This window comes from Salmo salar, chromosome 23, assembly GCF_965601325.2.
Source record: "Salmo salar chromosome 23, fSalSal1, whole genome shotgun sequence".
NCBI lineage: Eukaryota > Metazoa > Chordata > Actinopteri > Salmoniformes > Salmonidae > Salmo > Salmo salar.
This window is the reverse complement of record NC_138313.1, coordinates 21,016,509-21,036,878: the sequence shown is the minus strand read 5'-3', so window position 1 is coordinate 21,036,878 and position 20,370 is coordinate 21,016,509. Positions and strand designations below refer to the sequence as shown.

The following is a 20,370-nucleotide window of genomic DNA, read 5'->3' as shown; positions in this document are numbered from 1 at the left end:
AGCCACCTCTCTCTCTTTCTAGCCACAACTCTCTATTTCTGGCGACCCCTCTCTCTTTCTAGCCACCCCTCTCTTTCCAGCCACCCCTCTCTCCTTCTAGCCACCCCTCTCTTTCTAGCCACCCCTCTCTCTTTCTAGCCACCCCTCTCTCTTTCTAGCCACCTCTCTCTCTTTCTAGCCACAACTCTCTATTTCTGGCGACCCCTCTCTCTTTCTAGCCACCCCTCTCTTTCTAGCCACCCCTCTCTCCTTCTAGCCACCCCTCTCTTTCTAGCCACCCCTCTCTCTTTCTAGCCACCCCTCTCTCTTTCTAGCCACCCCCCTCTCTTTCTATCCCTTCCATCATCCCTGATCACAGGGCACCCAGGTCATGGCAGGACCGGGACTTTTGTCTAAAGAACTTGCCCCCGTCTCGTTCCCTCTCGCGGGGGTAGCGTGGGACCAGGCTAGTGAGGAAACGCTTGGCACGGTGGGTGATGCTCTCCCGGCCGCCAGCCATGTCATGCCCACAGGCCCCTGGAGGCACCGGGCTGAGGCCCCTGGCTAACCTCACAGCATACTCCAGGAGCTCTGCCGTGCGATGATCCAGAGAAGCTGACATCTCTACATATAGACAGTCAAACAGAGAAGCGCTGGTGAGGGCCTCTAAGAGAAGAGAGAGAGAGAGAAAAAGGGAGACGATGATGAGGGAAAAAGAAAGACACCCATAAGCACAGTAGTCAGTGGTAAACACATTTTGGATGAGAACATTTCTGGGTGGGTACACAGTGATGTGCTGGTGTCACAGGTTCATCCATATTAGTTACATGATAAAGCACCTCTTATGTCATTGTCCTGTGACTCAGCCCAGCTCCTCTCTGGTTGACCTCAGATACACTACAATATCAATATCCCTGCCTCTGTGGATTTATTGTGTCATTACAGACTAGTATTCCCAGGACAAACACACACACATTGAAAGCATTTATTAAAAAGACGTAAAAAGCACATATTAAAGATAGAGTGCAAGACAGAGATCCCGGGAATGAGACGCCAGACGATGAAAGATGGTGAGAAGCAATTGCCCTAATTGTTCCTAATTAAAACTGTGTTTGTTATTAGAGTTGAAGAGAGGAAGAGAGGTATGGTAAATGTTTTTTTTTCTCCTGAGGGAGATTTCAACCGATGCCTGTGAAAAGCAATTAATCAGAATGCCTTACTCTCTGCCTCAGGCCTACTCAGACAAAGGCTCTTGGCTCTGAGATTACATAGCACTGAATCCAAAAATGTCTAGGTCTAAAGAGCTGCATTCTGGAGAAACACTTATCACCCGGAGACGGGTGGGGGTGAAATGGAGAAAGTTTGAAAGAACAAAAGTTTTGTGTGTTATAGGTTGAGGGAACCAAACAGCCGAGCTCAGGCTGGTCTTCTGAACACACCACACAGCCATATCCTCAGTTGATATGTACGTTTAGATGAATAGGGTGTGTGTTCTCAGTATCTCATGCACAGTTCTCAGCGTGCACATCCCCTCCCCCCATACTCCCACACTGCACTGCAGCTGAAGCGCTGTGCCACTTTCCGTCTGTATTCCTGTAAATCTCCCCCCACAGCAGTACCCTGCAGAGATACAGTATAGAACTCTGACAACACACAGGGTGGAGATGGCAGGCAGGAATAAGGCAATGAGAGGATAGAGCATCTATAGGGAGAGATAATCTATAGGGAAAGGTATAGGGAGAGATCATCTTTAGGGAAAGGTATAGGGAGAGATAATCTTTAGGGAAAGGTATAGGGAGAGATAATCTATAGGGAAAGGTCAAATCAAATCAAAGTTTATTTGTCACGTGCGCCAAAAAAAACAACTGTAGACCTTAAAGTGAAATGTTTACTTACAGGCTCTAACCAATAGTGCGAAAAAAAGGTATGTGTGTGTGTGTGTGTGTGTGTGTGTGTGTGTGTGTGTGTGTGTGTGTGTGTGTGTGTGTGTGTGTGTGTGTAGGTAAGTAGAGAAATAAAACAAGAGTAAAAAGACATTTGAAAATAACAGTAGCAAGGCTATATACAGACACCGGTTAGTCAGGCTTATTGAGGTAGTATGTACATGTAGGTATGGTTAAAGTGACTATGCATATATGATGAACAGAGAGTAGCAGTAGCGTAAAAAGAGGGGTTGGCGGGTGTTTGGACACAATGCAGATAGCCCGGTTAGCCAATGTGCGGGAGCAAAGGGAAAGGTATAGGGAGAGATAATCTTTAGGGAAAGGTATTTGCTAGGACAGTGCAGGTTATACAAAGCATCTTAAGGTTGCAGAGACAATGGGGGACATCATTCCATCGCAGTCCTGTAACAAAGAGAGGGCCAAGCTGCCTCACCTTGAGTGCTGACCTCACGTGAACGGACCAGGTCGCTCTTGTTGCCCACGAGGATGATGGGAGTTTGCGGTTGCGTCTCCCTGAGGAGGAGGCGGAGTTGGGCGGTGCGGTGGAAACTCCGCCTGTCCGTCACAGAGAACACCAGGACACACACCTCACACTGGAGATCAGACAGGTCCTGAGAGAGAGAGATCACCACAATCATACCACTTTACCTTCCATTTTGTCGTATGAATTTCAATAAGAATACACTCCTATTTATAAGAAAGGCCATACTTGTACTTGTATAGAACAACCAAATCTACACTATATACCGTAATTTCCGGACTATAAGCCGCTACTTTTTTCCCACGCTTTGAACCTCGCGGCTTAAACAATGACGCGGCTAATATATAGATTTTTCCCGCTTTCAATTTAAAAAAATAAAAATAAACACATTCTGTGACGTACTCAGTTTTTTGGCGGCATGAAGCTTTCATTAGACCAATGAAATTAATCATTCTGATTACGGTAGTCATTTTGTCACCCTCATCATGGCAAAGACACGGAGAAATGCATATGATGCAGCTTTCAAGTTGAAGGCGATTGATCTGGCTGTTGGAAAAGCTAATAGAGCTGCTGCACGGGAGCTTGGTCTGGAGCAATGACTTTCTTGGTGGCTACTGTTTACTGCAAATGTTTTATTTTTGTTACAAGGCGTGTTTCATTAAAGCCTATTTATTTTTGTTACAAGCCGTGTGTCGTTAAAGCCTGTGTAAAGTTAATTTGTTTCATTGCACCGGTAGGCACCTGCGGCTTATAGACATGTGCGGCTTATTTATGTTAAAAATAATAATTTTGTAAAAATTCATAGGGTGCGGCTTATATTCAGGTGCGCTCAATAGTTCGGAAATTACGGTATACAAAAGTATGTGGACACCTCTTCAAATTAGTGGATTTGGCTATTTCAGCCACACCTGTTGCTGACAGGTGTATAAAATCGAGCACACAGTCATGCCATCTCCCTAGACAAATACTGGCAGAATGACCTTACTGAAGAGCTCAGTTACTTTCAACGTGGCACCGTCACAGGATGCCATCTTTCCAACAAGTCAGTTTGTCAAATTTCTGCTCTTCTAGATCTGCCCCGGTCAACTGTAAGTACTCCTATTGTGAAGTGGAAACGTCTAGGAGCAACAACGGCTCAGCTGCAAAGTGGTAGGGCACATAAGCTCACAGAATGGGACTGGCGAGTGCTGAAGTGCATAAAAATCGTCTGTCCTCGGTTGCAACACTCACTACCGAGTTCTGAAACTGCCTCTGGAAGCAACGTCAGCACAAGAACTGTTCGTTGGGAGCTTCATGAAATGGGTTTCCATGGCCGAGCAGCTGCTCACAAGCCTAAGATCACCATGCACAATGCCAAGCGTCGGCTGGAGTGGTGTAAAGCTCGCCGCCATTGGACTCTGGAGCAGTGGAAACGCGTTCTCTGGAGTGAAGAATCACACTTCACCATCTGGCAGTCTGACGGACAAATCTGGGTTTGGCGGATGTCAGGAAAACACTACCTGCTCGAATGCATAGTGCCAACTGTATGGTATGGTGGAGGAGGAATAATGGTCTGGGACTGTTTTTCATGGTTCGGACTAGGCCCCTTAGTTCCAGTGAAGGGAAATCTTAACGCTACAGCATAAAATGACATGATAGATGATTCTGTGCTTCCAACTTTGTGGAAACAGTTTGGGTAAGGCCCTTTCCTGTTTCAGCAAGTCAATGGCCCCGTGCAGAAAGCAAGGTCCATATAGAAATGGTTTGTCGAGATTGGTGTGGAAGAACTTGACTGGGCTGCACAGAGCCCTAACCTCAACTCCATCGAATACCTTTGGGATGAATTGGAAGGCTGACAGCGAACAAGGCCTAATTGCCTAACATCAGTGCCCGGCCTCACTAATGCTCTAGTGGCTGAAGTCCCCACAGCAATGTTCCAACAGCTAGTGGAAATCCTTCCCAGAAGAGTGGAGGCTGTTACAGCAGCAAAGGGGGGGACCAACTCCATATTAATACCCATCATTTTGGAATGAGATGTTTGACAAGCAGGTGTCCACGTACTTTTGGTCATGTAGTGTATATGTTGTTTCTATGAATAAGAAAGCGGTTAACCCTGCTGCCAGGTTTTCAAAATGATAGGCACATTTGGCTACACATATTTTTATGTGTCTTAAAGTGTGCACATTTTTAGAGCCTTGTGAATGAGGGTCAGCAGAAACATTTCATTAGGGACAGTTCGAACTTTACTGCGGTGGTCCAAAATAGGGAAGGGTTGTCTTACTTTTTTTTGTTGCTTTGGGGAGGGTTGTGTGTTGTTTTATTGGGCACTGAGGAGGGAGGTTTCCCTGGTTTATATTCGCTCTTTTGAAGGACTTACTATATAAATTCTTCCATTGTAGACAATTGTCCTCATCTGCTTCCTCCCCTATATCAAGGTGTTTTGGTACTTCCCTTATGCACTACGCTTCAACGCATGCTAACTTTTACTACACCACAGGTCAATATCTTCTACCAGTCTAACTTTCAATCTGTCACATCCTGACCATGGTAAGCTGTTATTTTCTATGGTAGAGTAGGTCAGGGCGTGACAGGGGGGTTTATTCTATATGTTCTATTTCTATGTTCTTAGGTTCTAGTTTTTGTATTTCTATGTTGGTCTGTTTGGGATGATCTCCAATTAGAGGCAGCTGGTCCTCGTTGTCTCTAATTGGAGATCATACTTAAGTAGGGATTTTTCTTTCTGGGTTTTGTGGGTGATTATTTTTGAGTAGTGTTTGTTTCTCCTCTGAGTCACAGTTTGTTTTGTCTATTCAGTTATTTGTTGTATTGCATAGTTTCACAGAGTAAATAAAATGTGAAACTACACACACGCTGCACCTTGGTCCTCTCCTTTTGACAGCCGTGACACTATCCTGCCCTCTATCCAGATCTGCAATAGGCTAACTAGCAACCTTACCACACATAAAAGCTGCATCATTTTTTTTTACCTTTAATTTAACTAGGCAAGTCAATAAAGAACAAATTCTTATTTTCAATGACAGTCTAGTAACAGTGGGTTAACTGCCTTGTTCAGGGGCAGAACGACAGATTTTCACCTTGTCAGCTTGGGGATTCAATCTTGCAACCTTTCGGTTACTAGTCCAACACTCTAACCAGTAGGCTACCTGCCGAATCTACAAGAACAAAAATGAGTAGCTGATAGGCAGCAGCGAGCCCAGCTGCAACATTACACATGAAAGAACAGTGAAGAGAACACAGGGGCCCCACAGGGGTGTGTGCTTAGTCCCCGCCTGTACTCCCTGTTCACCCACGACTATGTGACCAACACGACTCCAACACCATTATCAAGTTCACTGACGAAACGACGGTGTTAGGCAATGATGAGTCAGCCTACAGAGAGGTCAGTAACCTGGCAGTGTGGTGCCAGAGCAACAACCCTTCCCTCAACGTCAGCAAGACCAAGGAGCTGATCGTGGACTACAGGGGGGGGCGAGCACGCCCCCATCCACATCGACAGGGCAGCAGTGGAGCAAGTTCCTCATTGTCCAAATCACTAAAGACTTAAAATGGTCCAAACACACACGTAGTCATGAAGAAGGTGCGACAGTGCCTCTTCCCCCTCAGGAGGTTGAAAAAGTTTGGCATGGGCCCTCAAATCCTGAAAATGTGCTACAGCTGTACCATTGAGAGCATATTGACTGGCTGCATCACTGCTTGGTATGGCAATAGCACCGCCCTCAATCGCATGGCGCTACAGAGGGTTGTGCGGACAGCTCAGTACATCACTGGGGCCGAGCTCCCTGCCATCCAGGACCTCTATATCAAGCGGTGTGAAAAGAAGGCCTGGAAAATCGTCAAAGACCCCAACCACACAAGCCATAGATTATTTTCTCTGCTGCTGCACGGCAAGAGGTAGCAGTGGATCAAGTCTGACACAAACAGGCTCTTGAACAGCTTCTATCCCCAAGCAATATGACTGATAAAAAGCTAACAAAATAGCTACATGGACTGAGTTTACCTTATATCTTTATTTACATTTTATTTCAATATTTGTCTCTATGCACACTACACACACTACACACTTCACACACAATCAATCACTCCATAATTTGCTCACTCACACATAATAGGCACATACATTTATACTGACTGTACACACCTGCACAACCACTCACATGCAAGCTACTGCTATTCTGTGTATCCTGTTGCCTATTCCCCTTACTCCTATACATATCTACCTCCATCACTCCAGTATCCCTGCACATGTAAATATGGTATTGGATCTGACTTTTTAAATATTTCCTGTATATAGTATGCTTACTTACTTACTTTATTATGCAATTCATATTTCCTATTCTTATTTCTTGTGTGTGTTTTTTTTTGTAGTAATACATTGCTATTGATTATTGCATTGTTGGGTTTTGAGTTTGCAAGAAAGGCATTTCACTGTACTTGTGTATGTGACATTAAAACTTTAAACTTGAAGATGAGACACGCAGCTCAAAAAGCTTCCCTTTTGATCTTGTTTAAGGACAATATAATTATCCTACCTAGACTAACCTACAACACCACAATGCAATGAATAATTGCATTATTGTTTTTAAGTGAGTACAAAATTCTAGAGATACGCTGTCTGTTGCAGATCATCATTCTCCCAAGTCGTCCTATAATAATGTGGCCACATATGCTCCAGGCAGGCCCAGTTATTCAGGAAAGCTTAAAGCAGGCTCTGCCTCCTCTCCAATTCGAGCGGCTAGTCTTGGCGCACCTAGAACCTAATGCTTCAATATAGATTAAATATTTGTCATTTAACTTTTTTAATATATTACCTTTTATATTTGGCATAAACACAACCAGTCACGATGTTTAAATATGATTAAGCTACTTCAAAAAGTCTCCTTTAGGTATGTGCACGTTCGTCAAAAATATAATTCCGGCATCCTCAAAATGGCTTGACATTAACCAGGTTTCCATCCAACCTATTAATGCCATTAAAGTACGTCGGACAAAAAATAGCACGACATCATGGGAAAACATGCAGTTAGGCTACAGATGAAATAAGTTATGATGAACTTCACAGGGTGGTGAAAGTGCACAGTGATGAGCTTGATGTTCCTTTCAATAAATATTGAGAGTCTTATTCGGGTAACATGATGATCGATGCGTGGCTGCCGTTTGACAAATAATCTCACACTTTTGTCTATAATAATCTCATCATGTAGGCTATTCCCACACTGTATCTGCGAGCTCTTGGCTAAAGTGGGCACATTCACTATACCCCAAAAAAAATCATTGTGACAAAACCATCAGTAGGCACTAGAGTTGTAAACCCATTGAACTTTTCTTTTTTTATTCGGTACATGGGAATTTAACTGCAAAAGTTATTTGCAGATTTTAGACTATTCACATGAAACTCTGTCACTAATTGGATGAAAACCTAGCTATAGACACCAGTGGCGGTCGGTGCCGTTTAAGATGAGGGAGGATGATAAAAATGTTTTATGAACATGGCCTTATTTATATTACAGCATACTGGATGACTGGCATTCATATTCCATTCACCCAGCTCAATGTAACATCGATAGGTTTAGGCTACTACATGATACTCAAATGTTCCCTGAACTCATCATGAGGTTGCTACAACCTAGCCTATGAATGAAAGTTTACAACGTAGGTGCACAGGTCGAGAGAATTATGAGTAATCAAGCAGTTAGACAGTGACACATTCAATACCGCCTTGCACACTCTTGCCTGCATCTAGCTGATCTATTGTGTAATCATCAGTCCAACAGTTGCAAACGAGAGTTTCTACTGGACAAATTCAGTTGTTTATCCCCGTTTTGTTCCGTTTGCTTCCGGTTAAGAAACGTTTTTCAACAGAATTGGCGCAATGAATACACCCCTGATCACACTCAAACACAGTTCATTTTCATACCAGGCACATACAAACAGCTGGTTGTATATATAATTCCTTCTCACATCTATCTATGCACTCTCCTCCTCTCACTATTTTCCTTCGCTTGTGGACTTCAGTGCCGAACACATCAGCTGTCAGTGACCAGGCGAAAAAACCTTTCCATGCCAAACCTTCGTATCATGACTGCTAACTGCTACACACAGCCTACATCGTTGTCACGTCATAGTCAACATAGGCTTAGCTACTAGAACTAAGGCGTTAGTAAACCCACTACAATCATGCAGTACAGTGTAGTCAGTTTAGCGGTTACATCGGCGGGCCCAGGTGGCTATAAATTAATAAAGCCAAAAGCTTATGGAAGAGTTCCAGTGTTGGATGGACATAGCCCTCTAGCTAACATAGCATTCCTCTCTGTTTGAGCTGGGTGTATGCTAAACTAGCTAGCTGCATTTGACACTAGCTAAGTAAGTGAAAGTGAAAGTGTAACAAAATCTACTACGAAATAAAGCTATCTTTCTCTCTCTCTCTCTCCCCCTCTCTCGCTTGCTTCTCCTTAACTTTGGAAGAAATTAATTTGTTCAAAACTGTTAAACTATTGTCTTTCTCTTTGGGTCAACTACCACATTTTATGCACTACAGTGCTAGCTAGCTGTAGCTTATGCTTTCAATAGTAGATTCATTCTCTGATCCTTTGATTGGGTGGACAACATGTCAGTTCATGCTGCAAGAGCTCTGTTAGGTTGGAGGATGTCCTGCAGAAGTTGTCATAATTCTATCTATGGAAGGGGGTGAGAACCATGAGCCTCCTAGGTTTTGTATTGAAGTAAATGTACCAAGAGGAGGACATAAGCTAGCTGTCCTCCGGCTACACCATAGTGCCTCAGTGCAGCTGAGGCTACTGTAGACCTTCATTGCAAAACAGTGTGTTTTAATCAATTATTTGGTGACATGTGAATATATTTACAATAGTTTTATCTAAAAAGGATAATTTTTAAAATGTTCAACCATAAAAAATAAATATGAAATTCACTCAGGAGGAGCCTCCACTGATAGACACCCTAAAGACTGCACTAGTCCAGTGTCACTTTGATTATGCCTGCACATCATGGTTCACCAGCAGCCCCAAACATCTAAACAATAAGCTACCAGCCAAACAAGCTTGTAAGAATTTTACTTAAACTCCCCACTCATACTCATCTGGAGGTTGAGCATTTTAAGCAGCTAGGCTTAGTCTGGTCCACATAATTATTACGGCCTCAGTCCCCAGGTACCTATCCAACAATTTTTCATTTATTAAAGATGTCCACCAGCGTAATACCAGAGCCAGAGACACTAATATTCATTGTTTTAAATATAAGAGTCTATCTGGTAAGAACACATTTTAACTACCACAGCAACTCAGAGCCATACCAACCATAACCACTTTTTTTTTAAAATGTCAAAAGCTGGCTAATGTGTGAACAGTATAACATTTTTTTCTCTGTATCTCTGTAATGTGTTTGTATACTGTATATGTAATTGTGTGTGTGTGTGTATATATATATATATATATATATATATATATATATATATATATATATATATATATATATATATATATATATACATGTAAAAAATATGGACCATACTGGAAATAAGTCCCCGACTTTATTATGCAATCCCGGTCACTTTAAAAAATCTTTGTACTGTGTGTATATATATTTATGTATTTTTTTTTACTGATAAATAACATCAATCAATGCAAACTGTGCAGCGACCATTTGATGATTGAAAAGTGACATCTATTACAGAACACCAAAAAGTTGAATGACATTCGGAGATTGTCAAGCCAAACCTTCGATACTGGGTAGGCCTACCAAGTAGGGAGGGATGTATTTTCTGTTTGTCGAGATTGACATAGTCTATTTATTGTGGCGTTGAAAACGCAAACCATCATATTGAAGTGCCCGAATTCGGTAGGCTTTGTTTATTGGTTGTGTGGTGCATTGTCACAGAAACCTGTTGGTAGAAAATGTGTTGCTTATATTTATATAATTATAAATATCAATATCAAAATGTTGAAAATCAGATTCCTCCCTAGCTGATCATTGTCTGCAGCCGGCACTGATCGTAGTGTAATGAAACAGGCAGGGAGAGTGAGCTTGTCCGTGGTGGTCGGCGAACCTTCAACCTTCTGGCCCATAGCCCTGACCGTGTGATTGTGTTTTTTCAAAATTTCAAACAAATGATTGCATATTATTCTGGTGGTATGCAGTGAAAATGTGCTGCCTGCAGCAGTCAAGACTGAGAGTGGAGCCCTGTGCTCTTTCATTCTATGATTCCCCGCTGCCTAGAGACAAATTACCATACCACACCAACTGGGAACCATGTCAATTACTGATGACACACGCAGAGGATACAATCACACACACACACACACACACACACACACACACACACACACACACACACACACACACACACACACACACACACACACACACACCTGGATGCCCTTCGACTAAATCGTTCATAAGTCACTGAAAATGATTCAGGGACACTCAGTGAGAAAAGCTAAATTGAAATTCTAAAATCTGAATTTAAGATTTCACTCTTGAGACTGGACTGCATCAAAAGGCTAACTCATATTCTACTGAACATAATAGACAGAGCAGCATCACCAACATATCTTGGTCTCTCACACAAGACAACCAGAGAACAACGTCAGTGATGCAATTAGATAAACAGAAACGCAATAAAATAAATCTATGTAAGGTCAACAAAAAGAAAAGACCCAAATTCACAAAATGTTGTTATTTCAGACTGGAGAGCTACTACAATACCCAACCCCCAGCTGGGTCAGGAACAGCAGAAGGAGAATATGTCCCCAGTACTGTACATCTGCTCAGTGAGCAGCTCCCTCCCTTACACATCCATGAACACGTTTGAAGAATACCCAGGGCAACAGGGGTAAACCTGTGGAAAATAACATGATAAGAAGCTTCCAAGCCAGTCAATAACAGAGGCCCACAGGGGAAACTCCCACATTAAGAGTTAGTCCATGAGGAAAGACAAAGGGTAAGGAGTGGGAGAGAGAAGGCTGGGGTAGAGTGCGACCACAGGCGTGCTGTTAGGCTCACCTGCCTCCAGTTGTCGTAGATAAGGATGGTGCAGTCCTCGTCGTCCACGGTAACAGTGTGCACATAGCCCTCCCCTGAGGGAGAGAGAGACATATCAGGCAAGTCTCAGGTGGGAGATGGTGGAAATAAGGTTATCAGCTTATGTTTTTTTTTACAAGACATACTACATTTGGTTTTGCCCGGCACACATTTAACCTGTTAGTATTGTAGGCCAATTTTTGTAAAAACAGTGGTCCGTCTGAAGGAAAACTAGACGGGTCACAAGCAGATATTTTTTTCATATATTTTTGTCAACATCCAAACACCAATGCACCTTCAGAATCCACAGATGCAGTTCGATCCAAATCCCCAGCCAAGGCGATAGCAAGGCATGACTTGCCCACCCCATTCTGACCAAGCAGGGCAATTCGAAAGGGCCCTTCAGAGGGGGGTCTCCCCTCTACCACTGAGGTGATGGTCTCATCCTTCACCAGGCTGAAACTGATTGGAGGAGGAGAAGGTCCAGCCAACCCTGATGTCCAATCACAATCATCATGAACTGCTTCTTCCCGTCTGAGCTGGTGTTTGATTGGCAGAGGGGTACTTCCTCTGCGTAAAGGCGGGGCACTGGACAGAGTCATACTATCACACTAAAACAGAGACAAATAAATAAATATACACAATATTTAAGCAATAATGCCCGAGAGGGTGTGGTATATGGCCAATATACTGTACCACGGCTGAGGGCTGTTCTTATGCACGATGCAAAGCGGAGTTCATTATTGCTATTATAAAATGGTTACCAACATAACTAGAACAGTAAAAAGTACTTTTTGGATTTACCCATGGCTTTCAGCCAATCAGCATTCAGGGCTCAAACCACCCAGTTTATAAATTCCCATATAACATGGATCAACCAGGCTCTGACTTTGAGTCCACATTTCCATCAGCATTCCACACTCTGAAGCAGCTTACCATGCACACATACAATTGTACAGATAGCACGGATTGTGATGTGGCTTCCATGTGCAATGCTGCGCTACCTAGTATACTACCTCATCCTCAGCTGTCTCCAGGAAAACTTGAACCAATTTGACTGTAATAAACAGTGGGCCAGTCACTCTGTGCCTGACATGTCATCACTTTTAGTGTGATCTGAAATAGAAAGCCCTATTCACATACATTACATTATCTCACTCTGTGTCTATCACCCTCATTATTAATATCTACACTGCTTTTGCCTCTCTCTATCCACTCTATATCTCTCCATCTCCCTTTCTAGCTTCATCTCTCGATTTATGTCTGTCTCTTTCTCTCTCACACAAGCACACACGCTCACACACAGGCACACACACACACACACAATGAGACGCAGAGAACCCTTAAGAACTGAAAGGCCTCCTGCCCATGAACAATTTGATGCCAGTTACATTTGATGCGCAAAGAATAAAACAAAATCAATTAGAGCCCTTCTGTTATGTCATCAGCACTTCCCGCATCCTGTCACAACGCGTGCAAGCGATAGACGTTCTTGACAGATGTCTTGTGAGGCAACCGTTAGGTAATGACATATTTACATCCATATAAACTGTTAAAAAGGTACATGGTGGCTGCCCAGCACATTCTCTTTAAACATCATCGCCTACCTTCACCAGTGTTTCCTCGATACTGATACTGTCTTTGAGCGCATCTGTCAGCATCTGCAACTTGAAATGCACCAGTCGGAAATCGACTTTTAAGGAATCCCGAGTGTTTTCCCGCCCTCACACTCTTCTTACTCACGCGCTCTCTACCTCAAGCCACACCAAAAACAGTTGTGTCTCTCTCTCTCTCTCTCTCTCTCTCTCTCTCTCTCTCATGCGCAATCACAAACACTACACGCACGCACAGACTCTGCTACATAGGCAACTGAAAACACCTTTCTCTCCACCACAGTGTGCTCTCTCCAATACAGTAAATTCGGTCCTCCTGCAGTGTCTTACCCAATTCTCGCTCCTCTGCATTTATGACTCAATTACATGACGTTTAATGGTCGTTGTCAGCTTTTCATTTTCTTAGACAAAATGTATTTAAGCTCTTGACCTATATCTGCGTCGAATACATCTTCCGCGTAGAGAAAAGTTCATGCGAAAGAAGAAGCAAATTTTACTCCGCTCTAAATTACCTTTTGGATGCTCCAGGATAGTTACAGTAATAGGTTTACATTTCGCCACTAGGGCGCAGCAGAATCTTTTTTTTTCTCCAATAACTCTACCATGCATTGCCTTTTGTGTGCGTGCGTGTGCGTGTGCGTGCGTGTGTGTGTGTGTCTGTGCATCAGTTGCGGTCAGTGCCATTTAAGATTAGGGAGGACGATTTATTTTTATGAGCATGGCATTATTTCTATTATAGAATATTGGATGACGGTCATTCATATTCCATTCACCCAGCTCAATGTAACATCGATAGCTTAACTTCCTGAACATTCGAGACGTGTAGTCCACTTGTCACTCCAATCTCATTTGCATTAGCGTAGCCTCTTCTGTAGCTTGTCTACTATGTGTCTGCCTATCCCTGTTCTCTCTCCTCTGCACAGGCCATACAAACGCTCCACACCGCGTGGCCGCTGCCGCTCTAACCTGGTGGTCCCAGCGCGCACGACCCACGTGGAGTTCCAGGTCTCCGGCAGCCTCTGGAACTGCCGGTCTGCGGCCAACAAGGCTGAGTTCATCTCAGCCTATGCTACCCTCCAGTCCCTAGACTTCCTGGCGCTGACGGAAACATGGATCACCACAGATAACACTGCTACTCCTACTGCTCTCTCCTCGTCTGACTACGTGTTCTCGCATACCCCTAGAGCATCGAGCCAGCGGGGTGGTGGCACTGGAATCCTCATCTCTCCCAAGTGGACATTCTCTCTTTCTCCCCTGACCCATCTGTCTATCTCCTCATTTGAATTCCATGCTGTCACAGTTACCAGCCCTTTCAAGCTTAACATCCTTATCATTTATCGCCCTCCAGGTTCCCTTGGAGAGTTCATCAATGAGCTTGACGCCTTGATAAGTTCCTTTCCTGAGGATGGCTCACCTCTCACAGTTCTGGGTGACTTTAACCTCCCCACGTCTACCTTCGACTCATTCCTCTCTGCCTCCTTCTTTCCACTCCTCTCCTCTTTCGACCTCACCCTCTCACCTTCCCCCCCTACTCACAAGGCAGGCAATACGCTTGACCTCATCTTTACTAGATGCTGTTCTTCCACTAATCTCATTGCAACTCCCCTCCAAGTCTCCGACCACTACCTTGTATCCTTTTCCCTCTCGCTCTCATCCAACACTTCTCACTCTCCCCCTACTCGGATGGTATTGCGCCGTCCCAACCTTCGCTCTCTCTCTCCCGCTACTCTCTCCTCTTCCATCCTATCATCTCTTCCCTCTGCTCAAACCTTCTCCAACCTATCTCCTGATTCTGCCTCCTCAACCCTCCTCTCCTCCCTCTCTGCATCCTTTGATTTCCTCTGTCCCCTATCCTCCAGGCCGGCTCGGTCCTCCCCTCCTGCTCCGTGGCTCGACGACTCACTGCGAGCTCACAGAACAGGGCTCCGGGCAGCCGAGCGGAAATGGAGGAAAACTCGCCTCCCTGCGGACCTGGCATCCTTTCACTCCCTCCTCTCTACATTTTCCTCTTCTGTCTCTGCTGCTAAAGCCACTTTCTACCACTCTAAACTCCAAGCATCTGCCTCTAACCCTAGGAAGCTCTTTGCTACCTTCTCCTCCCTCCTTAATCCTCCTCCCCCTCCCCCCCCCCCCTCCTCCCTCTCTGCGGATGACTTCGTCAACCATTTTGAAAAGAAGGTTGACGACATCCGATCCTCGTTTGCTAAGTCAAACGACACTGCTGGTCCTGCTCACACTGCCCTACCCTGTGCTTTGACCTCTTTCTCCCCTCTCTCTCCAGATGAACTCTCGCGTCTTGTGACGGCCGGCCGCCCAACAACCTGCCCACTTGACCCTATCCCCTCCTCTCTTCTCCAGACCATTTCCGGAGACCTTCTCCCCTACCTCACCTCGCTCATCAACGCATCCTTGACCGCTGGCTACGTCCCTTCCGTCTTCAAGAGAGCGAGAGTTGCACCCCTTCTGAAAAAACCTACACTCGATCCCTCCGATGTCAACAACTACAGGCCAGTATCCCTTCTTTCCTTTCTCTCCAAAACTCTTGAACGCGCCGTGCTTGGCCAGCTCTCTTGCTATCTCTCTCAGAATGACCTTCTTGATCCTAATCAGTCAGGTTTCAAGACTGGGCATTCAACTGAGACTGCTCTTCTCTGTGTCACGGAGGCTCTCCGCACTGCTAAAGCTAACTCTCTCTCCTCTGCTCTCATCCTTCTAGACCTATCTGCTGCCTTTGATACCGTGAACCATCAGATCCTCCTCTCCACCCTCTCCGAGCTGGGCATCTCCGGCACCGCGCACGCTTGGATTGCGTCCTACCTGACAGGTCGCTCCTACCAGGTGGCGTGGCGAGAATCTGTCTCCGCACCACGTGCTCTCACCACTGGTGTCCCCCAGGGCTCTGTTCTTGGCCCACTCCTATTCTCGCTATACACCAAGTCACTTGGCTCTGTCATATCCTCACATGGTCTCTCATATCATTGCTATGCAGATGACACACAATTAATCTTCTCCTTTCCCCCTTCTGACAACCAGGTGGCGAATCGCATCTCTGCATGTCTGGCAGACATATCAGTGTGGATGACGGATCACCACCTCAAGCTGAACCTCGGCAAGACGGAGCTGCTCTTCCTCCCGGGGAAGGACTGCCCGTTCCATGATCTCGCCATCACGGTTGACAACTCCCTTGTGTCCTCCTCCCAGAGTGCTAAGAGCCTTGGCGTGACCCTGGACAACACCCTGTCGTTCTCCACCAACATCAAGGCGGTGACCCGATCCTGTAGGTTCATGCTCTACAACATTCGCAGAGTACGACCCTGCCTCACACAGGAAGCGGCGCAGGTCCTAATCCAGGCACTTGTCATCTCCCGTCTGGATTACTGCAACTCGCTGTTGGCTGGGCTCCCTGCCTGTGCCATTAAACCCCTACAACTCATCCAGAACGCCGCAGCCCGTCTGGTGTTCAACCTTCCCAAGTTCTCTCACGTCACCCCGCTCCTCCGCTCTCTCCACTGGCTTCCAGTCGAAGCTCGCATCCGCTACAAGACCATGGTGCTTGCCTACGGAGCTGTGAGGGGAACGGCACCTCCGTACCTTCAGGCTCTGATCAGGCCCTACACCCAAACAAGGGCACTCCGTTCATCCACCTCTGGCCTGCTCGCCTCCCTACCTCTGAGGAAGCACAGTTCCCGCTCAGCCCAGTCAAAACTGTTCGCTGCTCTGGCACCCCAATGGTGGAACAAGCTCCCTCACGACGCCAGGACAGCGGAGTCAATCACCACCTTCCGGAGAAACCTGAAACCCCACCTCTTCAAGGAATACCTGGGATAGGATAAAGTAATCCTTCTAACCCCCCCCTCAAAAGATTTAGATGCACTATTGTAAAGTGGCTGTTCCACTGGATATTATAGGTGAATGCACCAATTTGTAAGTCGCTCTGGATAAGAGCGTCTGCTAAATGACTAAAATGTAAAAAAATGATAGGTTTAGACTACGACATAATACTTGCATTTTCCCTATAGCCTAGCCCTCATGAGGTTGCTCCAATCTAGCCTACTAATGAAAGTTTATAATGCACACTACCTTTCAAAAGTTTCGGGTCACTTAGAAATGTTCTTGTTTTTGAAAGAACATTTTAAAAGATTATCCATTAAAATAACATCAAATTGATCAGAAATACAGTGTAGACATTGTTAATGTTGTAAATGACTATTGTAGCTGGAAACGGCAGATTTTATATGGAATATCTACATAGGGTACAGAGGCCCATTATCAGCAACCATCACTCCTGTGGTCCAATGGCACGTTGTGTTAGCTAATCCAAGTTTATCATTTTAAAAGGCTAATTGATCATTAGAAAACTATTTTGCATTTATGAGCTTCACAGCTGAAAACTGTTGTTCTGATTAAAGAAGCAATAAAACTGGCCTTCTTTAGACTAGTTGAGTATCTGGAGCATCAGCATTTGTGGGTTCGATTACAAGCTCAAAATGGGCAGAAACAAATATCTTTCTTCTGAAACTCGTCAGTCTATTCTTGTTCTGAGAAATGAAGGCAATTCCATGTGAGAAATTACCAAGAAACTGAAGATCTCGTACAACGCTGTGTACTACTCCCTTCACAGAACAACGCAAACTGGCTCTAACCAGAATAGAAAAAGGAATTGGAGGCCCCGGTGCACAACTGAGCAAGAGGACAAGTACATTAGAGTGTCTAGTTTGAGAAACAGACACCTCACAAGTCCCCAACTGGCAGCTTCATTAAATAGTACCCGCAAAACACCAGTCTCAACGTCAACAGTGAAGAGGCGACTCCAGGATGCTGGCCTTCTAGGCAGAGTTGCCAAGAAAAAGACATATCTCAGACTGGCCAATAAAAAGAAAAGATTAAGATGGGCAAAAGAACACAGACACTGGACAGAGGAACTCTGCCTAGAAGGCCAGCATCCCGGAGTCGCCTCTTCGCTGTTGACGCTGAGACTGGTACTACTGTGGGTACTATTTAATGAAGCTGCCAGTTGAGGACTTGTGAGGCGTCTGTTTGTCAAACTACACACTCTAATGTACTCTTGCTCAGTTGTGCACCGGGGCCTCCCACTCCTCTTTCTATTATGGTTAGAGACAGTTTGCGCTGTTCAGTGAAGGAAGTAGTAAACAGCATTGTACGAGATTTTCAGTTTCTTGGCAATTCTCGCATGGAATAGCCTTCATTTCGAAGAACAAGAATAGACTGACGAGTTTCAGAAGAAAGTTATTTGTTTCTGGACATTTTGAGCCTGTAATCGAACCCACAAATGCTGATGCTCCAGATACTCAATTAGTCTAAAGAAGGGCAGTTTTATTGCTTCTTTAAACAGCACAACAGTTTTCAGCTGTGCTAACATAATTGCAAAAGGGTTTTCTAATGATCAATTAGCCTTTTAAATGATAAACTTGGATTAACTAACACAACATGCCATTGGAACACAGGTGTGATGGATGCTGATAATGGGCCTCTGTACGCCTATGTAGATATGTAGACAATGTCTACACTGTATTTCTGATCAATTTCATGTTATTTTAATGAACAAAAAATGTGCTTTTCTTTAAAAAACAAGGACATTTCTAAGTGACCCCAAACTTTTCAGCAGTAGTGTAGGTGCACAGGTTCCAAAGACAAATTGGAGTAAACAAGGTGACAGACAGTGACGCATTCAATACCGCCTTGCACACTCTTGCCTACATCTAGCAGATCTATGACGTAATAATTAGTCCAAACAATTGCAAACAAGAGTTTCTATTGGACAAATTCAGGAAGGTTTATTCCTGTTTCGTTCCGTTTGCTTCCGTTTAAGAAACGTTTTTCAACAGAATTGGTGGACCATTCTTGATACACACGGGAAACTGTTGAGCGTGAAAAACCTAGCAGCGTTGCAGGTCTTGACACAAACTGGTGCGCCTAGCACCTACTACCATACCACTTTCAAAGGCAGTTACATCTTTTCTCTTGCCCATTCACCCTCTGAAGGGCACACATACACAATCCACGTCCCAATTGTCTCAAGGCTTAAAAATCCTTTGTTACCTTGTCTCCTCCCCTTCATCTACACTTATTGAAGTGGATTTAACAAGTAACATCAATAAGGGATCATAGCTTTCACCTGGATTCACCTGGTCAGTCTATGTCATGGAAAGAGCAGGTGTTCCTAATGTTTTGTACACAGTGTATTTAGTATAGTTTTATTTTTATCTATTTTTATTTTTATGAAATTCACTGAGTAGGATGGTCCTCCCTTTCCTCCTCTGAGGAGCCTCCACTGATGTGCATGTTTAAGTCTTTGGGCATACAACCTACTACTACTGTACATGTGTTAATATTTGTGTGTGTTTCTGCGGTCACTTTATCCCTTGGGCAGTGAGGCTTGGCCTGATTACGTCTAAATTCTAGCATATTCTCTCTCTCTCTCTCTCTCTCTCTCTCTCTCTCTCTCTCTCTCTCTCTCTCACTCTCTCACTCACTCTCTCTCAATCTATGTTTGTCTCTCTGCTTCTCTCTGTGTCCAGCTGTCTGTCTCTCTCTTTCTCTCTGTTTCTCTCCTCTCATATTATCTAAATCTCTAGCGTCCAGTGGCGAAATTAATGATCTGGAAGCCCCAGGCAAATGCCAGTCTAATAAAGCCATGGCAACTGCCTGTTTTACAAACAGTGGGCCCACCACATGGATGGGCATCTATATGGTAGGCCTACCATATAGATGGGCATTCCTAAAATTCCATTTCAGGTAACACTGTAAGCTATAGGCCTACTTAGTAAGCACGTAATCTTTATAAAAAAAATTTGCAGACTATGTTTAGTTTAGATTTTATCCAGTCTGGACCAGCCTTTATTTGGCCCAAACATAGATTTCTTTAAATTACGTATTTTCAACTTTTATTCAGAACTGTAAATGAACTTAATTTCATCTTCCGAAAAATACGTATTTTCAACGTCTGGAAAATATTTATTTTCACCTTTCATTCTGAACCTAAATTGAACCTTCAATGTCTGGAACAAGAAGTATTTTAGTCATCTTTTCAACGTCATTTCGCTTAACAGGACTATTCTAGTAGGGGTGGCAATTATTTTGTCTCGGATCGTGCGGCAGAATGGCCAGGACCCAGGGGAGGGTTCTTGAAATGTAACATCCAATCAAACCCAGCGGACCACTCAAACCGTTTTTGCAATACAAAATTCTCCAGACCTCCAAGGGAGGCGTGACAGTGAAGTGATTTTGGATGTATGACAACGCAAGACTACTACTAATATAACATGGAATTGTTTTAAGATGGCCATACCAAGGATAATTT

The 20,370-nt window shown here is 44.3% G+C and overlaps 1 protein-coding gene across 2 annotated transcripts; it reads right to left on the bottom strand.

The window, feature by feature from the left end:
• Nucleotides 1-211: 211 nt before the first annotated feature.
• Nucleotides 212-13,514, bottom strand: LOC106584131 (GTP-binding protein REM 2). Of its 2 annotated transcripts, none has more exons than XM_014169030.3 (5): nt 13,380-13,514; nt 11,732-12,047; nt 11,419-11,492; nt 2,356-2,533; nt 212-645 (listed from the first exon to the last, which is right to left on the bottom strand). In XM_014169030.3, exons 1-5 carry the CDS (start codon nt 13,398-13,400, stop codon nt 353-355), a joined length of 882 nt encoding a protein of 293 aa, XP_014024505.1. In that variant the 5' UTR covers nt 13,401-13,514; the 3' UTR covers nt 212-352. The 2 variants fall into 2 exon arrangements, with proteins under 2 accessions (XP_014024505.1, XP_014024504.1); XM_014169029.3 differs by lacking the exon at nt 13,380-13,514 and adding an exon at nt 13,044-13,210.
• Between the last annotated feature and the right edge of the window lie 6,856 nt (nt 13,515-20,370).